Here is a 22,221-nt window from a genome sequence, read left to right on the forward strand (position 1 = left end):
TGCTGTGGGTGTTTGAAAAACAAGGGAGAAGGTGAAGGGACTTACTTACTTTTATATGCATGTCAGAAAAATTAAGACCTAATCCTAATTTGCAAGGATGGTTGGCAGATGAGACATCAGATTTAAATTCTTCTTCCAGTACTGGAAATTTGACCCACTTTGCATACTGTGTGGAACAGTAACGTGCAAAAAAGGACATTTTCATATCACAGTTTGGCTTTTTGCCTTCACCTGAATTGTATGTGATCTCTGGCTATAGCAGATCTTGCACTTGCCTGATTTCAGCACTGGGTTCTCCCAAATGGTCACTCGAAGGCTCAGGATTGGTTTGGTGTGGTGTTCTGTGTGGCTCAGCAAAAGTCAGGAAAGCTCTGTTAAACTTATATGGAATGCTTTTAATTTTTTTGGAGCTTGGCTGGACTCCTTAGTTTGCATGTTCTCCCTGTGTTTATGTGGGTTCCCTCTGGGTGCTCCAACTTCCGCCCACACCCAGAGACATGCAGGTTAGGTGAATTGGAAGCTTTAAACTGACCATAGGTGTGCATGCAGGTGTGAATGTTTTTGTCTGTCTATGTTGCCCTGTGATAGACTGGCGTCCTGTCCAGGGTGTACCCTGTCTCACGCCTTATAATCACTGGGATAGGCTCCAACCCCTCCGTGAATCTTAATTGGAGTAAGTAGGTATAGAAAATTGATGGATAGCTCAAGAGTTGACAACATATTTGTGTTCAGTTTGGTCACAGTTACGTGGAATTTTGACAGGCTTGCCATGGGCCACCTCAAGTTGAGCCTGTGCCTATCCAAGGGGTGGGGAGTCTGACTGAATTCTTGAAAATTTTTCCCATTTACCAAGTGGTGTGCTCTCTCAGGATGACTTGGCACCAAATGTGGCCAGACCATTTGCACGGGGAAGTCAGTCAAGTTTGTACTCGGGGTGTGTGTGAAATAGTGCCAAACTCAGCAAAGGTGTAAGAGTTGCTTATGTGTCTGTTGTGCCAACAATCAGATGGATGCATATTATTTCCAAATGTGAACCATCCAAAGGAAAAAAAAAGGACATGGGGAAAAAAACACCAGCTAGAATTCTGATCAGTTCAGCCCTTAATGTGAACGTGACCTATATCTGTCTCACTGTTGTCACTATTGCTGGTGCACAGTGTGATAGCATAGTGAGCACTACAGCTGCAGCAATTACACAATTAGTCAAATCACAGGAAAATAATTGTCAGCTATTCCAATGGGTAATTAATTATTTAAGTCAAGCAAAATGCAGTTCTCAAACATGAGGATTTGCCCCCTTTTTATGCTGTTGGTGTTGGATAAAATAATTTTGAACTGATGGGTTTTTTTTTTACTTTTAAACTCATTAATATATGTTTAAATGGGCTTAAACCAGATATTAGGTCAGTTTTAACTGGTCTAATGTAATTTCAAATGTCAAGGCGTTTTTAATTTGGTTAAATTAGACACAAAGTGATTTTGACTGATTTAACAGTTCTACACCAAGACTGGATTTAATATCAGCTTTTATGAGCAGCTCTAAATTAAGGTTACATAGGATTATAATTGTTTCAATATAAAATGACTTAATTGACAAAACCCAGTGGAATATTTGTAGATTTTGAATTACTGGTTGTACAAACCGTGCAATTGGACTACATGTCCATAAGTTGAATTCAAAATATTGACAACATTTACTGACATCATATGCACTTAAAAATGAAAATGAAGTTGTAGGAATCTGTTTTGTTGAGTACATTTATTCTGAATAATTGCTGACAGTTGAAGGTAAAGTAACAACATGACCAGTGGGTAATAAATAGCACCACAACTGTGTGCTGCTAATACAATAACATGCTTTTGGAGGGCGGTATGCATTTTCAGAGGCCCGACGTCCATGCCCACTCGCCCACAATGACAGATATTCGCCCTTGTCTAACTCAGGCGAATATCTGTCATTGCGGGCAACTGGTCATGGACGGAGGGACTCTGAAAATGCATACCGCACGACAGCTGTATGTTATTTGCATTATTATCACTTACTGAGATACACAACACGTGGAATCACATTAACAATATTTAATGTCATTTCAAAACGCACAACACGCAGCAAACACATACATAAAAAGTTGGCTCACTTTGACTTTTGTCATGTTGGCTGGTACCACGCTGCTCTTCAAATTCTTCAGGGTGTTCTCATCGAGCTGGCTGCTTTGGCTGCTGTTCATTGTCGGACTATCCATGATAAAATCATCTGGAATATCCATTTTGGGACCAACACACACTTCTTGCCTTTTCATGTTATCGTCTGCGGACAGTTCTTGGGTTGCGCATGCTATGACATCATCACTTTATGCACAGCTGGTGGGTATTGGGGTACCCGCCTCCTACTGCGGGCTGGTATAGACAGGTAGCGTAAACGTAAATCTCTGCTACCGGCCCAGCAACGCCTCAGTAAGTGATAATAATAATACAATAACATGCTTTTTGGAGGGTGGTATGCATTTTCAGAGGCCCGACGTTCATGCCCAGTCGCCCAAAATGACAGATAACGAGGGCGAATATCAGTCATTGCGGGCGACGGCATGGACGGAGGGACTCAGAAAATGCATACCGCACTACAACAGCATGTTATTTGCATTATTGGCACTTTTTACTGAGATACACAACACGTAATGCGTACATAAAAAGTTGGCTCACTTAACTTTTGTCGTGTCAGCTGGCGCACATTGCTCTCCAAATTCGGCAGTGCGTCCTCTTCAAGCTGGCTGCTCTGGCTGCTGTTCATTGTCATACTATCCATGAGAAAATCATCTGGAATATCCATATTGGGACCAACACACACTTCTTGCCTTTTTAGTTTTTTTCCTCTGCGGACAGTTCTTGGGCTGCGCACTATGACGTCATTTGTTTACGCACAGCGGGTGGGTATAGCCAGGTACCGTCAACGTAAATCTATGCTAATGGCCTAGCAATGCCTCAGTAAGTGATAATAATGACTGTTATGTGTTTGTAAGTTGTCTAGTTCAGTGTTCTGAACTTCTTAACTTTTGCCAGCAGTAATATGCTGCTTGTCATTGTGAATAATGTTACTACTCTAGTGTGACCTGATTTAAACAAAGCCTTTAAGCAAGTGACATGGTGAAGTGCTGCCCTTGATGTCATCTCAGGTCACTGTTGATATACTATAGGCAAGATAAGTTCCCCTTAAGATACTGAAAAGTATGGCAATTGAAGGAAAGTGCTTTCATTAGTTTTATTAGTTTTGCAGCAGCTTCTCAGCTTCTCTTTCAGTTATTGTTGAGCCTGTTTGCCCCTGTCTGTCCTTCTTGTTGTTGTTTTAAGTGCTCTGTTGTGGCTGTGGTTCCAGGCAGCGGGGCCACAGCTGTGGTGCAGGCAGCCCTTTGTACCCCCAGACAGGAGCGCGTGGCCATAAAGAGAATCAACCTGGAAAAATGCCAGACCAGCATGGATGAGCTATTGGTGAGTACTGTAAATACAGACTATTTTCTCAGCCTGAGTCCACAAAGTGCTTTTTTCCCCATCTCTAATGCTGCTTTCCTTGTGGTCCATATGATCATGTGTGTATGCTACTTATTTAATATACTTATATACTTACTTTGTGTACTTATTAATATGCATTAGTGATTGATTATACTGTGTTTCTTATTAAAGGCAGTAATGAATTTCCTTGAGTTATGTGCTTTGTTGAATAAACCTTAGTTAAAAACGACTGTGTGAAATACAAATAAAAGTAAATGATCTGATATCTGTAAATCTACTGTTCCTTTCAAGCTGAGACAACTTAAAAATGTAAGGCAAACAGCTGCAGACATTTTCAGTTTAATTTAAGTAAATTAGTTGGACAACTTAAATTTGCAACTTTAGCCAAATTTTGTTGCATTTTGCCAACTCAAATGTGTGATTTAGTGCAACTCACAATCTTGAAATAGCTGCACTTTAAACAATTATTTTGCTGAAAAATACCCAATTGTATTACAAATTGATTTATCACCTTCCTCAAATTCAAATTTTATTAATTTGTATAGCACCAATTCATGACATGGTCACCTCAAGGCGCTTCACACAACACACACACACAAAAAAAACAGAGCAACATGAATCAAAAGATTAAAAACCACAATAAAAGAATAAAAACATAAAAAATAAAAAGAATAAAAGAAAACACGCAATCACATAAAATACTAACGATAAAACGGTAAAAAACATGAGTCATCAATCTGGACTTAAAAATCTCCACAGAGTCTGACTGCCGTATCCATGCAGGGAGATCATTCCACAGAGCCGGGGAACGACAGGAAAAGACTGTGTGACCCGCAGACTTTTTATTCACTCTAGGAATCCATAGCAGTCCTGCACCCTGCGAATGCAAGGCCCGAGCCATTACATAGGGCTTAACCATGTCAGCCAGATAGGGAGGTGCCAGTCTATGAACAATTTTATAGGCCAGTAACAGCACCTTAAAATGCGATCTCAAAGAGACAAGAAGCCAATAAAGGGTTGCCGAAACGGGTGTAATATGGTCTAACCTTCTGCTTTGTGTCAGAAGTCTGGCAGCAGCATTTTAAACTAATTGAAGATCCCTAATGCTGGACTACAGTAAACCAGAAAATAGAACATTGCAGTAGTCCAATCTGGAAGAAATAAATGCATGTATCAGAGTCTCAGCATCAGCCATAGACAGGATGGGACTTTTTTTAGACACACTTTTTTTTTTGTTTAATTTGTTTTAGTCTGTCTGTCTGTCTATCTACATACCTTTCTTGGTTTGGGAAGGGAGCAATTTGAGGTTCATTGTCTTGCTGGAAGGCACTTTTACATGCTCTAAGGTTATTCACAATTTTGGGTTTGCCAGTTATTTTAAATATTTTTATTAAGATTGTGTGTTGATTTGGAATAGTGACTTTAAATTAATTAAACCTCACTTATGAGTAACATTGTTAAGCTAAACTGGTCCATCTAATGCCCCTAAGTTGACTTAAGTTAAGCACTCAGAAATGCAGTATACTTTTCTGTCGTAGTTGTTTGAATTGGGCGTACTCACAGTAGAAATGCATGTTATGGTCAGATGAGTCAAAGTTTCTAACTATGGAAATAATTGATGCTGTGGTCTCTGGGCTAAGGGGGTGGGGATGGGGGAATACTTTCCAGGTTGTTGCTCCATTAAAAGATAAGGTCTGTCATGATACCTAGCACATCTGTGAAGGCCCTACTTATGCTGACACACACTTTGAAGCAACATTGTCCGTATTTCAGAAGCTCTTTAGACTTCAGCTGCTGTTGTTGGACCTTACTCCCTATTGTGACACTGTTGATCACAGCATTTCATTGAAGACATTTGAAACAAATTTTGATATCTCTGGTCAAGTACTCTCATGACTGCAATCTTATTTGTCAGGTTGTTCACAATGTATATTCTATAATGGTGCTACCTCTGAATGCCCAAAATTGAAGTGTGGGATATTTCAAGGATTTGTTCTGGATCCATCACTATTCTCAATTTATGCAGCCCCTCTTGGCCAGGTTATTTGAAGCTATGGGATTAACTTTCACTGTTATGTAGATGTCATGATGATGTATATGTATGATGTATATGTAGATGTCAGATGACATGTTTGTGTTCACAGGTAATGCTTCTCACGTTGCAAAGCTGGAGGGTGTCTAACTACTATTACTGAACTACTGTACCCATTATTAGTGCACAGGTGTGCCTTAGACTGTCCACAATAAAAGGCCACTCTGAAAGGTGCAGTTTTATCACACAGCACAGATGTTGCAAGATTTGAGGGAGCGTGCAATTGGCATGCTGACAGCAGGAATGTCAACCAGAGCTGTTGCTCGTGTATTGAATGTTCATTTCTCTACCACAAGCCGTCTCCAAAGGCGTTTCAGAGAATTTGGCAGTACATCCAACCAGCCTCACAACCGCAGACCACGTGTAACCACACCAGCCCAAGACCTCCACATCCAGCATGTTCACCTCCAAGATCGTCTGAGACCAGACACTCGGACAGCTGCTGAAACAATCGCTTTGCATAACCAAAGAATTTCTGCACAAACTGTCAGAAACCATCTCAGGGAAGCTCATCTGCATGCTTGTCGTCCTCATCGGGGTCTCGACCTGACTCCAGTTCGTTGTCGTCACCGACTTGAGTGGGCAAATGCTCACATTCGCTGACGTTTGGCACGTTGGAGAGGTGTTCTCTTCACGGATGAATCCCGGTTCACACTGTCCAGGGCAGATGGCAGACAGCGTGTGTGGCGTCGTGTGGGTGAGCAGTTTTCTGATGTCAATGTTGTGGATCGAGTGGCCCATGGTGGCGGTGGGGTTATGGTATGGGCAGGCGTCTGTTATGGACGAAGAACACAGGTGCATTTTATTGATGGCATTTTGAATGCACAGAGATACCGTGACGAGATCCTGAGGCCCATTGTTGTGCCATACATCCAAGAACATCACCTCATGTTGCAGCAGGATAATGCACGGCCCCATGTTGCAAGGATCTGTACACAATTCTTGGAAGCTGAAAATGTCCCAGTTCTTGCATGGCCGGCATACTCACCGGACATGTCACCCATTGAGCATGTTTGGGATGCTCTGGACCGGCGTATACGACAGCGTGTACCAGTTCCTGCCAATATCCAGCAACTTCGCACAACCATTGAAGAGGAGTGGACCAACATTCCACAGGCCACAATTGACAACCTGATCAACTCTATGCGAAGGAGATGTGTTGCACTGCATGAGGCAAATGGTGGTCACACCAGATACTGACTGGTATCCCCCCCAATAAAACAAAACTGCACCTTTCAGAGTGGCCTTTTATTGTGGACAGTCTAAGACACACCTGTGCACTAATCATGGTGTCTAATCAGCATCTTGGTATGGCACACCTGTAAGGTGGGATGGATTATCTCAGCAAAGGAGAAGTGCTCACTATCACAGCTTTAGACTGGTTTGTGAACAATATTTGAGGGAAATGGTAATATTGTGTATGTGGAAAAAGTTTTAGATCTTTGAGTTCATCTCATACAAAATGGCAGCAAAACCAAAAGTGTTGCGTTTATATTTTTGTTGAGTGTAGTAGTGAAAACAGAATTGTGCTAGTTTGTCTGCTTTAACAGAATTTCATGTTTCTTTTCCTCCTGTTTCACAACAGAAAGAAATTCAAGCAATGAGCCAGTGCAACCATCCAAATGTTGTCACCTACTACACTTCCTTTGTGGTGAAGGATGAACTTTGGTTAGTCATGAAGCTTCTCAGTGGTGGTAAGCTGCCGCTTCCAGACCTCATGAGGAAACCATATCCTACACATGACTCAATAATACATGAATGCTTAGTGAATGTGACAATGCTACATTAAAAATGCTCCTTCCTTCTCATTTAAAGACGTGCTATGATTGATTGACAGGAAATTGTTAGATGTTCTGATAAAAGATTGTGATGATGTACAAAGTGATTATGCTCACATGTAACTTTGCAAAAACAATGTCGGACTCTGTTGTTTTCTCTGGGCCCCTCCCCAATCAGACCGGGAGTGACATGTTTAGCCGCATGTTCTCCTTGAATTGCTGGCTGTCTGAGTGGTGTCCAAAAAATGAGGTGGGCTTCATTGATAATTGGCAAAGCTTCTGGGGAAAACCTGGTCTTGTTAGGAGAGACGGCATCCATCCCACTTTAGAGGGAGCAGCTCTCATTTCTAGAAATCTGGCCAATTTTTTGGGATCCTCCAAACTGTGACTGTCTAGCGTTGGGACCAGGAGGCAGAGCTGTGGTCTTATACACCTCTCTGCAGCTTCTCTCCCCCTGCCATCCCCCTATTACCCCATCCCCGTAGAGACGGTGCCTGCTCCCAGACCACCAATAACTAGCAAAAATCTATTTAAGCATAAAAATTCAAAAAGAAAAAATAATATAGCACCTTCAATTGCACCACAGACTAAAACAGTTAAATGTGGTCTATTAAACATTAGGTCTCTTTCTTCTAAGTCCCTGTTGGTAAATGATATAATAATTGATCAACGTATTGATTTATTCTGCCTAACAGAAACTTGGTTACAGCAGGATGAATATGTTAGTTTAAATGAGTCAACACCCCCGAGTCACACTAACTGTCAGAATGCTCGTAGCACGGGCCGGGGCGGAGGATTAGCAGCAATCTTCCATTCCAGCTTATTAATTAATCAAAAACCTAGACAGAGCTTTAATTCATTTGAAAGCTTGTCTCTTAGTCTTGTCCATCCAAATTGGAAGTCCCAAAAACCAGTTTTATTTGTTATTATCTATCGTCCACCTGGTCGTTACTGTGAGTTTCTCTGTGAATTTTCAGACCTTTTGTCTGACTTAGTGCTTAGCTCAGATAAGATAATTATAGTGGGCGATTTTAACATCCACACAGATGCTGAGAATGACAGCCTCAACACTGCATTTAATCTATTATTAGACTCTATCGGCTTTGCTCAAAAAGTAAATGAGTCCACCCACCACTTTAATCATATTTTAGATCTTGTTCTGACTTATGGTATGGAAATAGAAGACTTAACAGTATTCCCTGAAAACTCCCTTTTGTCTGATCATTTTTAAATAACATTTACATTTACCCTGATGGACTACCCTGCAGTGGGGAATAAGTTTCATTACACTAGAAGTCTTTCAGAAAGCGCTGTAACTAGGTTTAAGGATATGATTCCTTCTTTATGTTCTCTAATGTCATATACCAACACAGAGCAGAGTAGCTACCTAAACTCTGTAATGGAGTTAGAGTATCTTGTCAATAGTTTTACATCCTCATTGAAGACAACTTTGGATGCTGTAGCTCCTCTGAAAAAGAGAGCTTTAAATCAGAAGTGTCTGACTCCGTGGTATAACTCACAAACTCGTAGCTTAAAGCAGATAACCCGTAAGTTGGAGAGGAAATGGCGTCTCACTAATTTAGAAGATCTTCACTTAGCCTGGAAAAAGAGTTTGTTGCTCTATAAGAAAGCCCTTCGTGAAGCTAGGACATCTTTCTACTCATCACTAATTGAAGAAAATAAGAACAACCCCAGGTTTCTTTTCAGCACTGTAGCCAGGCTGACAAAGAGTCAGAGCTCTATTGAGCTGAGTATTCCATTAACTTTAACTAGTAATGACTTCATGACTTTCTTTGCTAACAAAATTTTGACTATTAGAGAAAAAATTACTCATAACCATCCCAAAGATGTATCGTTATCTTTGGCTGCTTTCAGTGATGCCGGTATTTGGTTAGACTCTTTCTCTCTGATTGTTCTGTCTGAGTTATTTTCATTAGTTACTTCATCCAAACCATCAACATGCTTATTAGACCCCATTCCTGCCAGGCTGCTCAAGGAAGTCCTACCATTATTTAATGCTTCAATCTTAAATATGATCAATCTATCTGTTAGTTGGTTATGTACCACAGGCCTTTAAGGTGGCAGTAATTAAACCATTACTTAAAAAGCCATCACTTGACCCAGCTATCTTAGCTAATTATAGGCCAATCTCCAACCTTCCTTTTCTCTCAAAGATTCTTGAGAGGGTAGTTGTAAAACAGCTAACTGATCACCTGCAGAGGAATGGTCTATTTGAAGAGTTTCAGTCAGGTTTTAGAATTCATCATAGTACAGAAACAGCATTAGTGAAGGTTACAAATGATCTTCTTATGGCTTCGGACAGTGGACTTATCTCTGTGCTTGTTCTGTTGGACCTCAGTGCTGCTTTTGATACTGTTGACCATAAAATTTTATTACAGAGATTAGAGCATGTCATAGGTATTAAAGGCATTGCGCTGCGGTGGTTTGAATCATATTTGTCTAATAGATTACAGTTTGTTCATGTAAATGGGGAATCTTCTTCACAGACTAAAGTTAATTATGGAGTTCCACAAGGTTCTGTGCTAGGACCAATTTTATTCACTTTATACATGCTTCCCTTGGGCAGTATTATTAGACGGTATTGCTTAAATTTTCATTGTTACGCAGATGATACCCAGCTTTATCTATCCATGAAGCCAGAGGATACGCACCAATTAGCTAAACTGCAGGATTGTCTTACAGACATAAAGACATGGATGACCTCTAATTTCCTGCTTTTAAACTCAGATAAAACTGAAGTTATTGTACTTGGCCCCACAAATCTTAGAAGCATGGTGTCTAACCAGATCGTTACTCTGGATGGCATTTCCCTGATCTCTAGTAATACTGTGAGAAATCTTGGAGTTATTTTTGATCAGGATATGTCATTCAAAGCGCATATTAAACAAATATGTAGGACTGCCTTTTTGCATTTACGCAATATCTCTAAAATCAGAAAGGTCTTGTCTCAGAGTGATGCTGAAAAACTAATTCATGCATTTGTTTCCTCTAGGCTGGACTATTGTAATTCATTATTATCAGGTTGTCCTAAAAGTTCCCTAAAAAGCCTTCAGTTGGTTCAGAATGCTGCAGCTAGAGTACTGACGGGGACTAGCAGGAGAGAGCATATCTCACCCGTGTTGGCCTCCCTTCATTGGCTTCCTGTTAATGCTAGAATAGAATTTAAAATTCTTCTTCTTACTTATAAGGTTTTGAATAATCAGGTCCCATCTTATCTTAGGGACCTCGTAGTACCATATTACCCCATTAGAGCGCTTCGCTCTCAGACTGCGGGCTTACTTGTAGTTCCTAGGGTTTGTAAGAGTAGAATGGGAGGCAGAGCCTTCAGCTTTCAGGCTCCTCTCCTGTGGAACCAGCTCCCAATTCAGATCAGGGAGACAGATACCCTCTCTACTTTTAAGATTAGGCTTAAAACTTTCCTTTTCGCTAAGGCTTATAGTTAGGGCTGGATCGGGTGACCCTGGACCATCCCTTGGTTATGTTGCTTTAGACGTAGACTGTGTTTCATAATTATTGTATGGCCTTGCCTTGCAATGTGGAGCGCCTTGGGGCAACTGTTTGTTGTGATTTGGCGCTATACAAGAAAAAAGTTGATTGATTGATTGACATCATAATTTATCTTACAAGTGACATGAAATTACAGTTCAGTCCAAAAGTATTTGGCCCCTTGGTATTTCACACATTATAATTTGTTGATGCCATTTCAAGTGCAAAAAATACAAAAACTCCAAAAAAATTTAAATTTGTAAAATTATTGTCCTTAAACTCAAAGCAAAGCTCTACAACTTGATCTAAATTAATAAAAAATATAAAAGCCAAGATGATGGTGGGCATAAGTAATGGGCCACTTTGGTATAATCCCTGTAAATAATCAGTTTTATTATATGGTTGTGATGCTACACACGCTCTGATTGGCTGATTTCCGGTCCAAAATATCAGACCGGTTACTGTGACAATTATCAATCAATCAATCAACTTTTTTCTTGTATAGCGCCAAATCACAACAAACAGTTGCCCCAAGGCGCTCCACATTGCAAGGCAAGGCCATACAATAATTATGAAACAGTCTACGTCTAAAGCAACATAACCAAGGGATGGTCCAGGGTCACCCGATCCAGCCCTAACTATAAGCCTTAGCGAAAAGGAAAGTTTTAAGCCTAATCTTAAAAGTAGAGAGGGTATCTGTCTCCCTGATCTGAATTGGGAGCTGGTTCCACAGGAGAGGAGCCTGAAAGCTGAAGGCTCTGCCTCCCATTCTACTCTTACAAACCCTAGGAACTACAAGTAAGCCCGCAGTCTGAGAGCGAAGCGCTCTAATGGGGTAATATGGTACTACGAGGTCCCTAAGATAAGATGGGACCTGATTATTCAAAACCTTATAAGTAAGAAGAAGAATTTTAAATTCTATTCTAGCATTAACAGGAAGCCAATGAAGGGAGGCCAACACGGGTGAGATATGCTCTCTCCTGCTAGTCCCCGTCAGTACTCTAGCTGCAGCATTCTGAACCAACTGAAGGCTTTTTAGGGAACTTTTAGGACAACCTGATAATAATGAATTACAATAGTCCAGCCTAGAGGAAACAAATGCATGAATTAGTTTTTCAGCATCACTCTGAGACAAGACCTTTCTGATTTTAGAGATATTGCGTAAATGCAAAAAGGCAGTCCTACATATTTGTTTAATATGCGCTTTGAATGACATATCCTGATCAAAAATAACTCCAAGATTTCTCACAGTATTACTAGAGATCAGGGAAATGCCATCCAGAGTAACGATCTGGTTAGACACCATGCTTCTAAAATTTGTGGGGCCAAGTACAATAACTTCAGTTTTATCTGAGTTTAAAAGCAGGAAATTAGAGGTCATCCATGTCTTTATGTCTGTAAGACAATCCTGCAGTTTAGCTAATTGGTGCGTATCCTCTGGCTTCATGGATAGATAAAGCTGGGTATCATCTGCGTAACAATGAAAATTTAAGCAATACCGTCTAATAATACTGCCCAAGGGAAGCATGTATAAAGTGAATAAAATTGGTCCTAGCACAGAACCTTGTGGAACTCCATAATTAACTTTAGTCTGTGAAGAAGATTCCCCATTTACATGAACAAACTGTAATCTATTAGACAAATATGATTCAAACCACCGCAGCGCAATGCCTTTAATACCTATGACATGCTCTAATCTCTGTAATAAAATTTTATGGTCAACAGTATCAAAAGCAGCACTGAGGTCCAACAGAACAAGCACAGAGATAAGTCCACTGTCCGAAGCCATAAGAAGATCATTTGTAACCTTCACTAATGCTGTTTCTGTACTATGATGAATTCTAAAACCTGACTGAAACTCTTCAAATAGACCATTCCTCTGCAGGTGATCAGTTAGCTGTTTTACAACTACCCTCTCAAGAATCTTTGAGAGAAAAGGAAGGTTGGAGATTGGCCTATAATTAGCTAAGATAGCTGGGTCAAGTGATGGCTTTTTAAGTAATGGTTTAATTACTGCCACCTTAAAGGCCTGTGGTACATAACCAACTAACAAAGATAGATTGATCATATTTAAGATTGAAGCATTAAATAATGGTAGGACTTCCTTGAGCAGCCTGGCAGGAATGGGGTCTAATAAGCATGTTGATGGTTTGGATGAAGTAACTAATGAAAATAACTCAGACAGAACAATCAGAGAGAAAGAGTCTAACCAAATACCGGCATCACTGAAAGCAGCCAAAGATAACGATACATCTTTGGGATGGTTATGAGTAATTTTTTCTCTAATAGTCAAAATTTTGTTAGCAAAGAAAGTCATGAAGTCATTACTAGTTAAAGTTAATGGAATACTCAGCTCAATAGAGCTCTGACTCTTTGTCAGCCTGGCTACAGTGCTGAAAAGAAACCTGGGGTTGTTCTTATTTTCTTCAATTAGTGATGAGTAGAAAGATGTCCTAGCTTCACGAAGGGCTTTCTTATAGAGCAACAAACTCTTTTTCCAGGCTAAGTGAAGATCTTCTAAATTAGTGAGACGCCATTTCCTCTCCAACTTACGGGTTATCTGCTTTAAGCTACGAGTTTGTGAGTTATACCACAGAGTCAGACACTTCTGATTTAAAGCTCTCTTTTTCAGAGGAGCTACAGCATCCAAAGTTGTCTTCAATGAGGATGTAAAACTATTGACAAGATACTCTAACTCCATTACAGAGTTTAGGTAGCTACTCTGCTCTGTGTTGGTATATGACATTAGAGAACATAAAGAAGGAATCATATCCTTAAACCTAGTTACAGCGCTTTCTGAAAGACTTCTAGTGTAATGAAACTTATTCCCCACTGCAGGGTAGTCCATCAGGGTAAATGTAAATGTTATTTAAAAATGATCAGACAAAAGGGAGTTTTCAGGGAATACTGTTAAGTCTTCTATTTCCATACCATAAGTCAGAACAAGATCTAAAATATGATTAAAGTGGTGGGTGGACTCATTTACTTTTTGAGCAAAGCCGATAGAGTCTAATAATAGATTAAATGCAGTGTTGAGGCTGTCATTCTCAGCATCTGTGTGGATGTTAAAATCGCCCACTATAATTATCTTATCTGAGCTAAGCACTAAGTCAGACAAAAGGTCTGAAAATTCACAGAGAAACTCACAGTAACGACCAGGTGGACGATAGATAATAACAAATAAAACTGGTTTTTGGGACTTCCAATTTGGATGGACAAGACTAAGAGACAAGCTTTCAAATGAATTAAAGCTCTGTCTAGGTTTTTGATTAATTAATAAGCTGGAATGGAAGATTGCTGCTAATCCTCCGCCCCGGCCCGTGCTACGAGCATTCTGACAGTTAGTGTGACTCGGGGGTGTTGACTCATTTAAACTAACATATTCATCCTGCTGTAACCAAGTTTCTGTTAGGCAGAATAAATCAATACGTTGATCAATTATTATATCATTTACCAACAGGGACTTAGAAGAAAGAGACCTAATGTTTAATAGACCACATTTAACTGTTTTAGTCTGTGGTGCAATTGAAGGTGCTATATTATTTTTTCTTTTTGAATTTTTATGCTTAAATAGATTTTTGCTAGTTATTGGTGGTCTGGGAGCAGGCACCGTCTCTACGGGGATGGGGTAATAGGGGGATGGCAGGGGGAGAGAAGCTGCAGAGAGGTGTATAAGACCACAGCTCTGCCTCCTGGTCCCAACGCTAGACAGTCACAGTTTGGAGGATCCCAAAAAATTGGCCAGATTTCTAGAAATGAGAGCTGCTCCCTCTAAAGTGGGATGGATGCCGTCTCTCCTAACAAGACCAGGTTTTCCCCAGAAGCTTTGCCAATTATCAATGAAGCCCACCTCATTTTTTGGACACCACTCAGACAGCCAGCAATTCAAGGAGAACATGCGGCTAAACATGTCACTCCCGGTCTGATTGGGGAGGGGCCCAGAGAAAACAACAGAGTCCGACATTGTTTTTGCAAAGTTACACACCGATTCAATGTTAATTTTAGTGACCTCCGATTGGCGTAACCGAGTGTCATTACTGCCGACGTGAATTACAATCTTACCAAATTTACGCTTAGCCTTAGCCAGCAATTTCAAATGTCCTTCGATGTCGCCTGCTCTGGCCCCCGGAAGACAATTGACAATGGTTGCTGGTGTCGCTAACTTCACATTTCTCAAAACAGAGTCGCCAATAACCAGAGTTTGATCCTCGGCGAGTGTATCGTCGAGTGGGGAAAAACGGTTAGAGATGTGAACGGGTTGACGGTGTACACGGGGCTTCTGTTTAGGGCTACGCTTCCTCCTCACAGTCACCCAGTCAGCCTGCCTTCCCGACTGCACGGGGTCTGCCAGGGGGGAACTAACGGCGGCTAAGCTACCTTGGTCCGCACCGACTACAGGGGCCTGGCTAGCTGTAGAATTTTCCACGGTGCGGAGCCGAGCCTCCAATTCGCCCAGCCTGGCCTCCAAAGCTACGAATAAGCTGCACTTATTACATGTACCGTTACTGCTAAAAGAGGCCGAGGAATAACTAAACATTTCACACCCAGAGCAGAAAAGTACGGGAGAGACAGGAGAAGCCGCCATGCTAAAACGGCTAAGAGCTAGTAGCTACGCTAAGCTAGCGGATTCCCAAACAGGGAATCCGACACTAGACAGGCTGTGGAGCAGCACAGGTAACGCACGACAACAGTGCTAAAATAAAATAAAAATCCACTAGACAGGCTGTGGAGCAGCACAGGTAACGCACAACAACAGTGCTAAAAAATAAAATAAAATAAAAATAAAACTCCACTAGACAGGCTGTGGAGCAGCACAGGTAACGCACAACAACAGTGCTAAAAAATAAAATAAAATAAAAATAAAACTCCACTAGACAGGCTGTGGAGCAGCACAGGTAACGCACGACAACAGTGCTAAAAAATAAAATAAAATAAAAATAAAAATCCACTGGACAGGCTGTGGAGCAGCACAGGTAACGCACAACAACAGTGCTAAAAAATAAAATAAAATAAAAATAAAAATCCACTGGACAGGCTGTGGAGCAGCACAGGCAACGCACGACAACAGTGCTAAAACAAAATAAAAATCCACTAGACAGGCTGTGGAGCAGCACAGGTAACGCACGACAACAGTGCTAAAACAAAATAGAAATCCACTAGACAGGCTGTGGAGCAGCACAGGTAACGCACGACAACAGTGCTAAAACAAAATAAAAATCCACTAGACTGGCTGTGGAGCAGCACAGGTAACGCACGACAACAGTGCTAAAACAAAATAAAAATCCACTAGACAGGCTGTGGAGCAGCACAGGTAACGCACGACAACAGTGCTAAAACAAAATAAAAATCCACTAGACAGGCTGTGGAGCAGCACAGGTAACGCACGACAACAGTGCTAAAACAAAATAAAAATCCACTAGACAGGCTGTGGAGCAGCACAGGTAACGCACGACAACAGTGCTAAAACAAAATAAAAATCCACTAGACAGGCTGTGGAGCAGCACAGGTAACGCACGACAACAGTGCTAAAACAAAATAAAAATCCACTAGACAGGCTGTGGAGCAGCACAGGTAACGCACGACAACAGTGCTAAAACAAAATAAAAATCCACTAGACAGGCTGTGGAGCAGCACAGGTAACGCACGACAACAGTGCTAAAACAAAATAAAAATCCACTAGACAGGCTGTGGAGCAGCACAGGTAACGCACGACAACAGTGCTAAAACAAAATAAAAATCCACTAGACAGGCTGTGGAGCAGCACAGGTAACGCACGACAACAGGGCTAAAACAAAATAAAAATCCACTAGACAGGCTGTGGAGCAGCACAGGTAACGCACGACAACAGTGCTAAAACAAAATAAAAATCCACTAGACAGGCTGTGGAGCAGCACAGGTAACGCACGACAACAGTGCTAAAACAAAATAAAAATCCACTAGACAGGCTGTGGAGCAGCACAGGTAACGCACGACAACAGTGCTAAAACAAAATAAAAATCCACTAGACAGGCTGTGGAGCAGCACAGGTAACGCACGACAACAGTGCTAAAACAAAATAAAAATCCACTAGACAGGCTGTGGAGCAGCACAGGTAACGCACGACAACAGTGCTAAAACAAAATAAAAATCCACTAGACAGGCTGTGGAGCAGCACAGGTAACGCACGACAACAGTGCTAAAACAAAATAAAAATCCACTAGACAGGCTGTGGAGCAGCACAGGTAACGCACGACAACAGTGCTAAAACAAAATAAAAATCCACTAGACAGGCTGTGGAGCAGCACAGGTAACGCACGACAACAGTGCTAAAACAAAATAAAAATCCACTAGACAGGCTGTGGAGCAGCACAGGTAACGCACGACAACAGTGCTAAAACAAAATAAAAATCCACTAGACAGGCTGTGGAGCAGCACAGGTAACGCACGACAACAGTGCTAAAACAAAATAAAAATCCACTAGACAGGCTGTGGAGCAGCACAGGTAACGCACGACAACAGTGCTAAAACAAATAAAAATCCACTAGACAGGCTGTGGAGCAGCACAGGTAACGCACGACAACAGTGCTAAAACAAAATAAAAATCCACTAGACAGGCTGTGGAGCAGCACAGGTAACGCACGACAACAGTGCTAAAACAAAATAAAAATCCACTAGACAGGCTGTGGAGCAGCACAGGTAACGCACGACAACAGTGCTAAAACAAAATAAAAATCCACTAGACAGGCTGTGGAGCAGCACAGGTAACGCACGACAACAGTGCTAAAACAAAATAAAAATCCACTAGACAGGCTGTGGAGCAGCACAGGTAACGCACGACAACAGTGCTAAAACAAAATAAAAATCCACTAGACAGGCTGTGGAGCAGCACAGGTAACGCACGACAACAGTGCTAAAACAAAATAAAAATCCACTAGACAGGCTGTGGAGCAGCACAGGTAACGCACGACAACAGTGCTAAAACAAAATAAAAATCCACTAGACAGGCTGTGGAGCAGCACAGGTAACGCACGACAACAGTGCTAAAATAAAATAAAAATCCACTAGACAGGCTGTGGAGCAGCACAGGCAACGCACGACAACAGTGCTAAAATAAAATAAAAATCCACTAGACAGGCTGTGGAGCAGCACAGGCAACGCACGACAACAGCGCCCAAAAAAATAAAATCAAAATCCACTGGACAGGCTGTGGAGCAGCACAGGCAACGCACGACAACAGCGCCCAAAAAAATAAAATCAAAATCCACTGGACAGGCTGTGGAGCAGCACAGGTAACGCACGACAACAGTGCTAAAAAATAAAATAAAAATCCACTGGACAGGCTGCTGGAGCAGCACAGGTAACGCACGACAACAGTGCTAAAAAATAAAATAAAAATCCACTGGACAGGCTGTGGAGCAGCACAGGTAACGCACGACAACAGTGCTAAAAAATAAAATAAAAATCCACTGGACAGGCTGCGGAGCAGCACAGGTAACACACGACAACAGTGGTAAAAAATAAAATAAAAATCCACTAGACAGGCTGTGGAGCAGCACAGGTAACACACGACAACAGTGCCAAAAAAAATAAAATAAAAATCAAAATCCACTGGACAGGCTGTGGAGCAGCACAGGCAACGCACGACAACAGTGCTAAAACAAAATAAAAATCCACTAGACAGGCTGTGGAGCAGCACAGGTAACGCACGACAACAGTGCTAAAATAAAATAAAAATCCACTAGACAGGCTGTGGAGCAGCACAGGTAACGCACGACAACAGTGCTAAAATAAAATAAAAATCCACTAGACAGGCTGTGGAGCAGCACAGGTAACGCACAACAACAGTGCTAAAAAATAAAATAAAAATAAAAATCCACTGGACAGGCTGTGGAGCAGCACAGGTAACGCACAACAACAGTGCTAAAAAATAAAATAAAATAAAAATAAAAATCCACTGGACAGGCTGTGGAGCAGCACAGGCAACGCACGACAACAGTGCTAAAACAAAATAAAAATCCACTAGACAGGCTGTGGAGCAGCACAGGTAACGCACAACAACAGTGCTAAAACAAAATAGAAATCCACTAGACAGGCTGTGGAGCAGCACAGGTAACGCACAACAACAGTGCTAAAACAAAATAAAAATCCACTAGACAGGCTGTGGAGCAGCACAGGTAACACACAACAACAGTGCTAAAACAAAATAAAAATCCACTGGACAGGCTGTGGAACAGCACAGGTAACGCACGACAACAGTGGTAAAAAATAAAATAAAAATCCACTGGACAGGCTGTGGAACAGCACAGGTAACGCACGACAACAGTGCTAAAAAATAAAATAAAAATCCACTGAACAGGCTGTGGAGCAGCACAGGTAACGCACGACAACAGTGCTAAAAATAAAATAAAAATCCACTGGACAGGCTGTGGAGCAGCACAGGCAACGCACGACAACAGCGCCAAAAAATAAAATAAAAATCCACTGAACAGGCTGTGGAGCAGCACAGGTAACGCACGACAACAGCGCCAAAAAATAAAATAAAAATCCACTGAACAGGCTGTGGAGCAGCACAGGTAACACACGACAACAGTGCTAAAAATAAAATAAAAATCCACTGAACAGGCTGTGGAGCAGCACAGGCAACGCACGACAACAGCGCCAAAAAATAAAATAAAAATCCACTGAACAGGCTGTGGAGCAGCACAGGTAACGCACGACAACAGTGCTAAAAAATAAAATAAAAATAAAAACGAAAGCGTTAGCAAGCTAGTTAGCTTGCCAACGCTGATGAAGGTTAGCTGATAAAAGAGCTCCGTCGCGATGCTTCGACCGTTAGAGGTCTTCTTTAGGCGTTGGAGCACGGTGAAAAAGTAAAAAAAAGTAAAAGTCTTGAAAAAGACTGTTAATTCAAAGAACTCAAACAGCTCAGTTCAAACAGCTAACAGATACAGCAGAACACCGCTGTGCTCCGGAACCAGAAAAAAGTCCACCCTCCACCACATATAGATTCAATTAACCAGCACTCTTTTACTTACGGACTTACAACAAAATGTAATTAGAACTTGTATCACATTTGTTACAAACCAGAACGCTAAAAACACAATTAGAAAAACCAAGTCGGACATGAACATACTCCATAAATATCTAAAGAGCATCGGGAAAAAAAACCATACACAGATTGAAAGCTTACCAGCTAGCGACCGGACCATCTGTTAGCAAGTTCTTCATGGAGGTAAAGCGAACAGGTCTGACGAAATGTCAGACTTTGGTGTTTTTTGCACAGACTGGGTGTTTGCGAAGTCCGTATTGTCAACACCTCAGTACAGACATTGCGCTCAGTTAATAATCCTTTATTATTGCCAGTTTTCTTCTGTCAAGTCAGGGTTTTCTTTCACCAAAACATCAAATCTAGGCTTGCATCTCAGATGTACTTTCTGGCAAACTGTAGGTGAACCTTCAGATCTTTTTAAGAAAATCCTCCTCTATACCACTTTATCATGAAGGTGTTTAACTGGGGATACAAAATTCAAAACTTCTTCTGCTTTGAGTTTGAGTTTTAGGATGATAATTTCAGAAATTTTTATTTTTTTGTATTTTTTGTATTTTGTACTTTTGGACTGAACTGTATATTAGAATTCAGTGATTATTTCAGCTTTTTGTATTCGTCTTGACAGCATCTCCTTTTTCTGCATAGTATGTTCATAGAACATGTAGGACACCAATGCTTTGTAAATAATAACTTTGATATTCCTTTACATGTGGTAATGATTTGTATTGAAGCAGTAGTCTATTATTAGTCATAATTTAGTTGCTTTGACTGTAAGTAATTTAAACACGCTGAAGTAAATTGCCTTCTGGTCATGGATCTCAATCACATAATGACTCGGCAAAAGACAGTGAGGCTAATTTGTGTTTCTCATGTCTTTTTTTTTTTTAAAGGCTCTATGTTGGATATAATTAAACATGCTAGCAATGAAAATGACAAAAATCGAGCGTTAGAAGAGCCCATTATTGCTAGCATATTAAAAGAAGTCTTAGAGGGCCTGGAATACCTGCACAGAAATGGACAGATTCACCGGTAAGCCATTCTTGTGTTATGAAAATCTATTACTGCAGAAATAAAATGTTTGTAAACTTCAAGTGGACTCTTTGACTAGACTCTTGTAATATTTGTGTGGTATTAAAACCTGGAGCAAAAGCTGTAATACTGGTGTCTGGGGTTGTCAAAATTATAGTAAAAAAGTAAAACTGATGAATGAGCTGTCATTGTAACTTCAGCATCAGCCATGTGACCACATGTACTGTGGAGTTGTGTTGTGTGAACGTTGTGGATTTGAAGGTCAGTGCTAAGCCTTTATCAGGCCCCTCGGGCAGGGATCCAGATGGCATTGGGCTGTGGGACTCATTTACATGAATGGAAGAATCAATGGTGCTCCACATGACCTTGGTGTGTGACTGCATTTTGTTGGCCTCAGGGATGTGAAAGCTGGAAACATCCTATTGGGAGAAGATGGCTCTGTCCAGATAGGAGGTGTGTCAAACAGCATACACATCTCGCTCTCCATTATGCTTGCTGACTTTTTCTTTAGTTCCAAACACAGTCCAAGTCTGGATACTGGAAATTATTAAATTACTTAATGAAGAATGTTTTTGTGTCTTTGCATTTTTAACTCTTTTAATAATCTGATTTCACATAAGATTGCTACTGAAATTGTGAATTTCTTGATCATCATTTTGGCCATGTACATGATCCAGATTATTTAACATGGAGTACTGATGCAGAGTCTGATAATGATCATTACTTTAAAAATATTTTTTTCAAGTGTTTATTTTTCCCATTGAACAGTATGCTCATAAATCCAAGTAAAGGTAACATTACAATTGTGGTGGGCTGCAGCTATTCATTTTTGTCCGATATGTGACCAGTAAAACTGAAATAACTGCTTACATCCGATTAATTAGTATTTACCTAATTCAAATTAATTTTAATTTATTTTGTTTATATAGCACCAAATCACAACAAAGCTGCCTCAAGGCGCTTCACACAAGTAAGGTCTAACCTTACCACCTAATGAATTTTATTTTTTACCTACTGAGAATATTGATTTTCTTTACCCAATTCATGTCATTATTTTATTGTTTAAATAAAATCTTATAACTAAACAAATAATTTATGAATGAGTTTAAAGAAAATTTAAAAAAAATGTGAATTTTTTTGTGATAGCAGATTAGATTGAAGAGGAGTATTTTATTTATTCTTAAATGTTCCTTTACAAATGATAAAAATACAAAGTTAGAAAAATCAAAATTATTAAGGAATTATAACAGTAATTATTATTTTCATCCTTTTTTTTTTTTTTT

At 40.6% G+C, this 22,221-nt stretch overlaps 1 protein-coding gene across 4 annotated transcripts in view; it reads left to right on the forward strand.

Annotated features, from left to right (window-relative positions):
* The window catches only part of stk39 (serine threonine kinase 39), a 105,132-nt gene that overhangs the window by 1,336 nt on the left and 81,575 nt on the right, over nt 1-22,221 (forward strand). For 3 of the 4 annotated variants that reach the window (XM_034187084.1, XM_034187083.1, XM_034187085.1), the window contains exons 2-5: nt 3,371-3,483; nt 7,182-7,290; nt 20,800-20,938; nt 21,336-21,391. In XM_034187084.1, the coding sequence (XP_034042975.1) occupies nt 3,371-3,483; nt 7,182-7,290; nt 20,800-20,938; nt 21,336-21,391 (417 nt within the window). Of the gene's footprint in view, nt 1-3,370; nt 3,484-7,181; nt 7,291-20,799; nt 20,939-21,335; nt 21,392-22,221 lie in introns of those variants that run through there. The other variant, XM_034187086.1, reaches the window with a different exon arrangement.

This window comes from Thalassophryne amazonica, chromosome 14 (assembly GCF_902500255.1).
Source record: "Thalassophryne amazonica chromosome 14, fThaAma1.1, whole genome shotgun sequence".
Lineage (NCBI taxonomy): Eukaryota > Metazoa > Chordata > Actinopteri > Batrachoidiformes > Batrachoididae > Thalassophryne > Thalassophryne amazonica.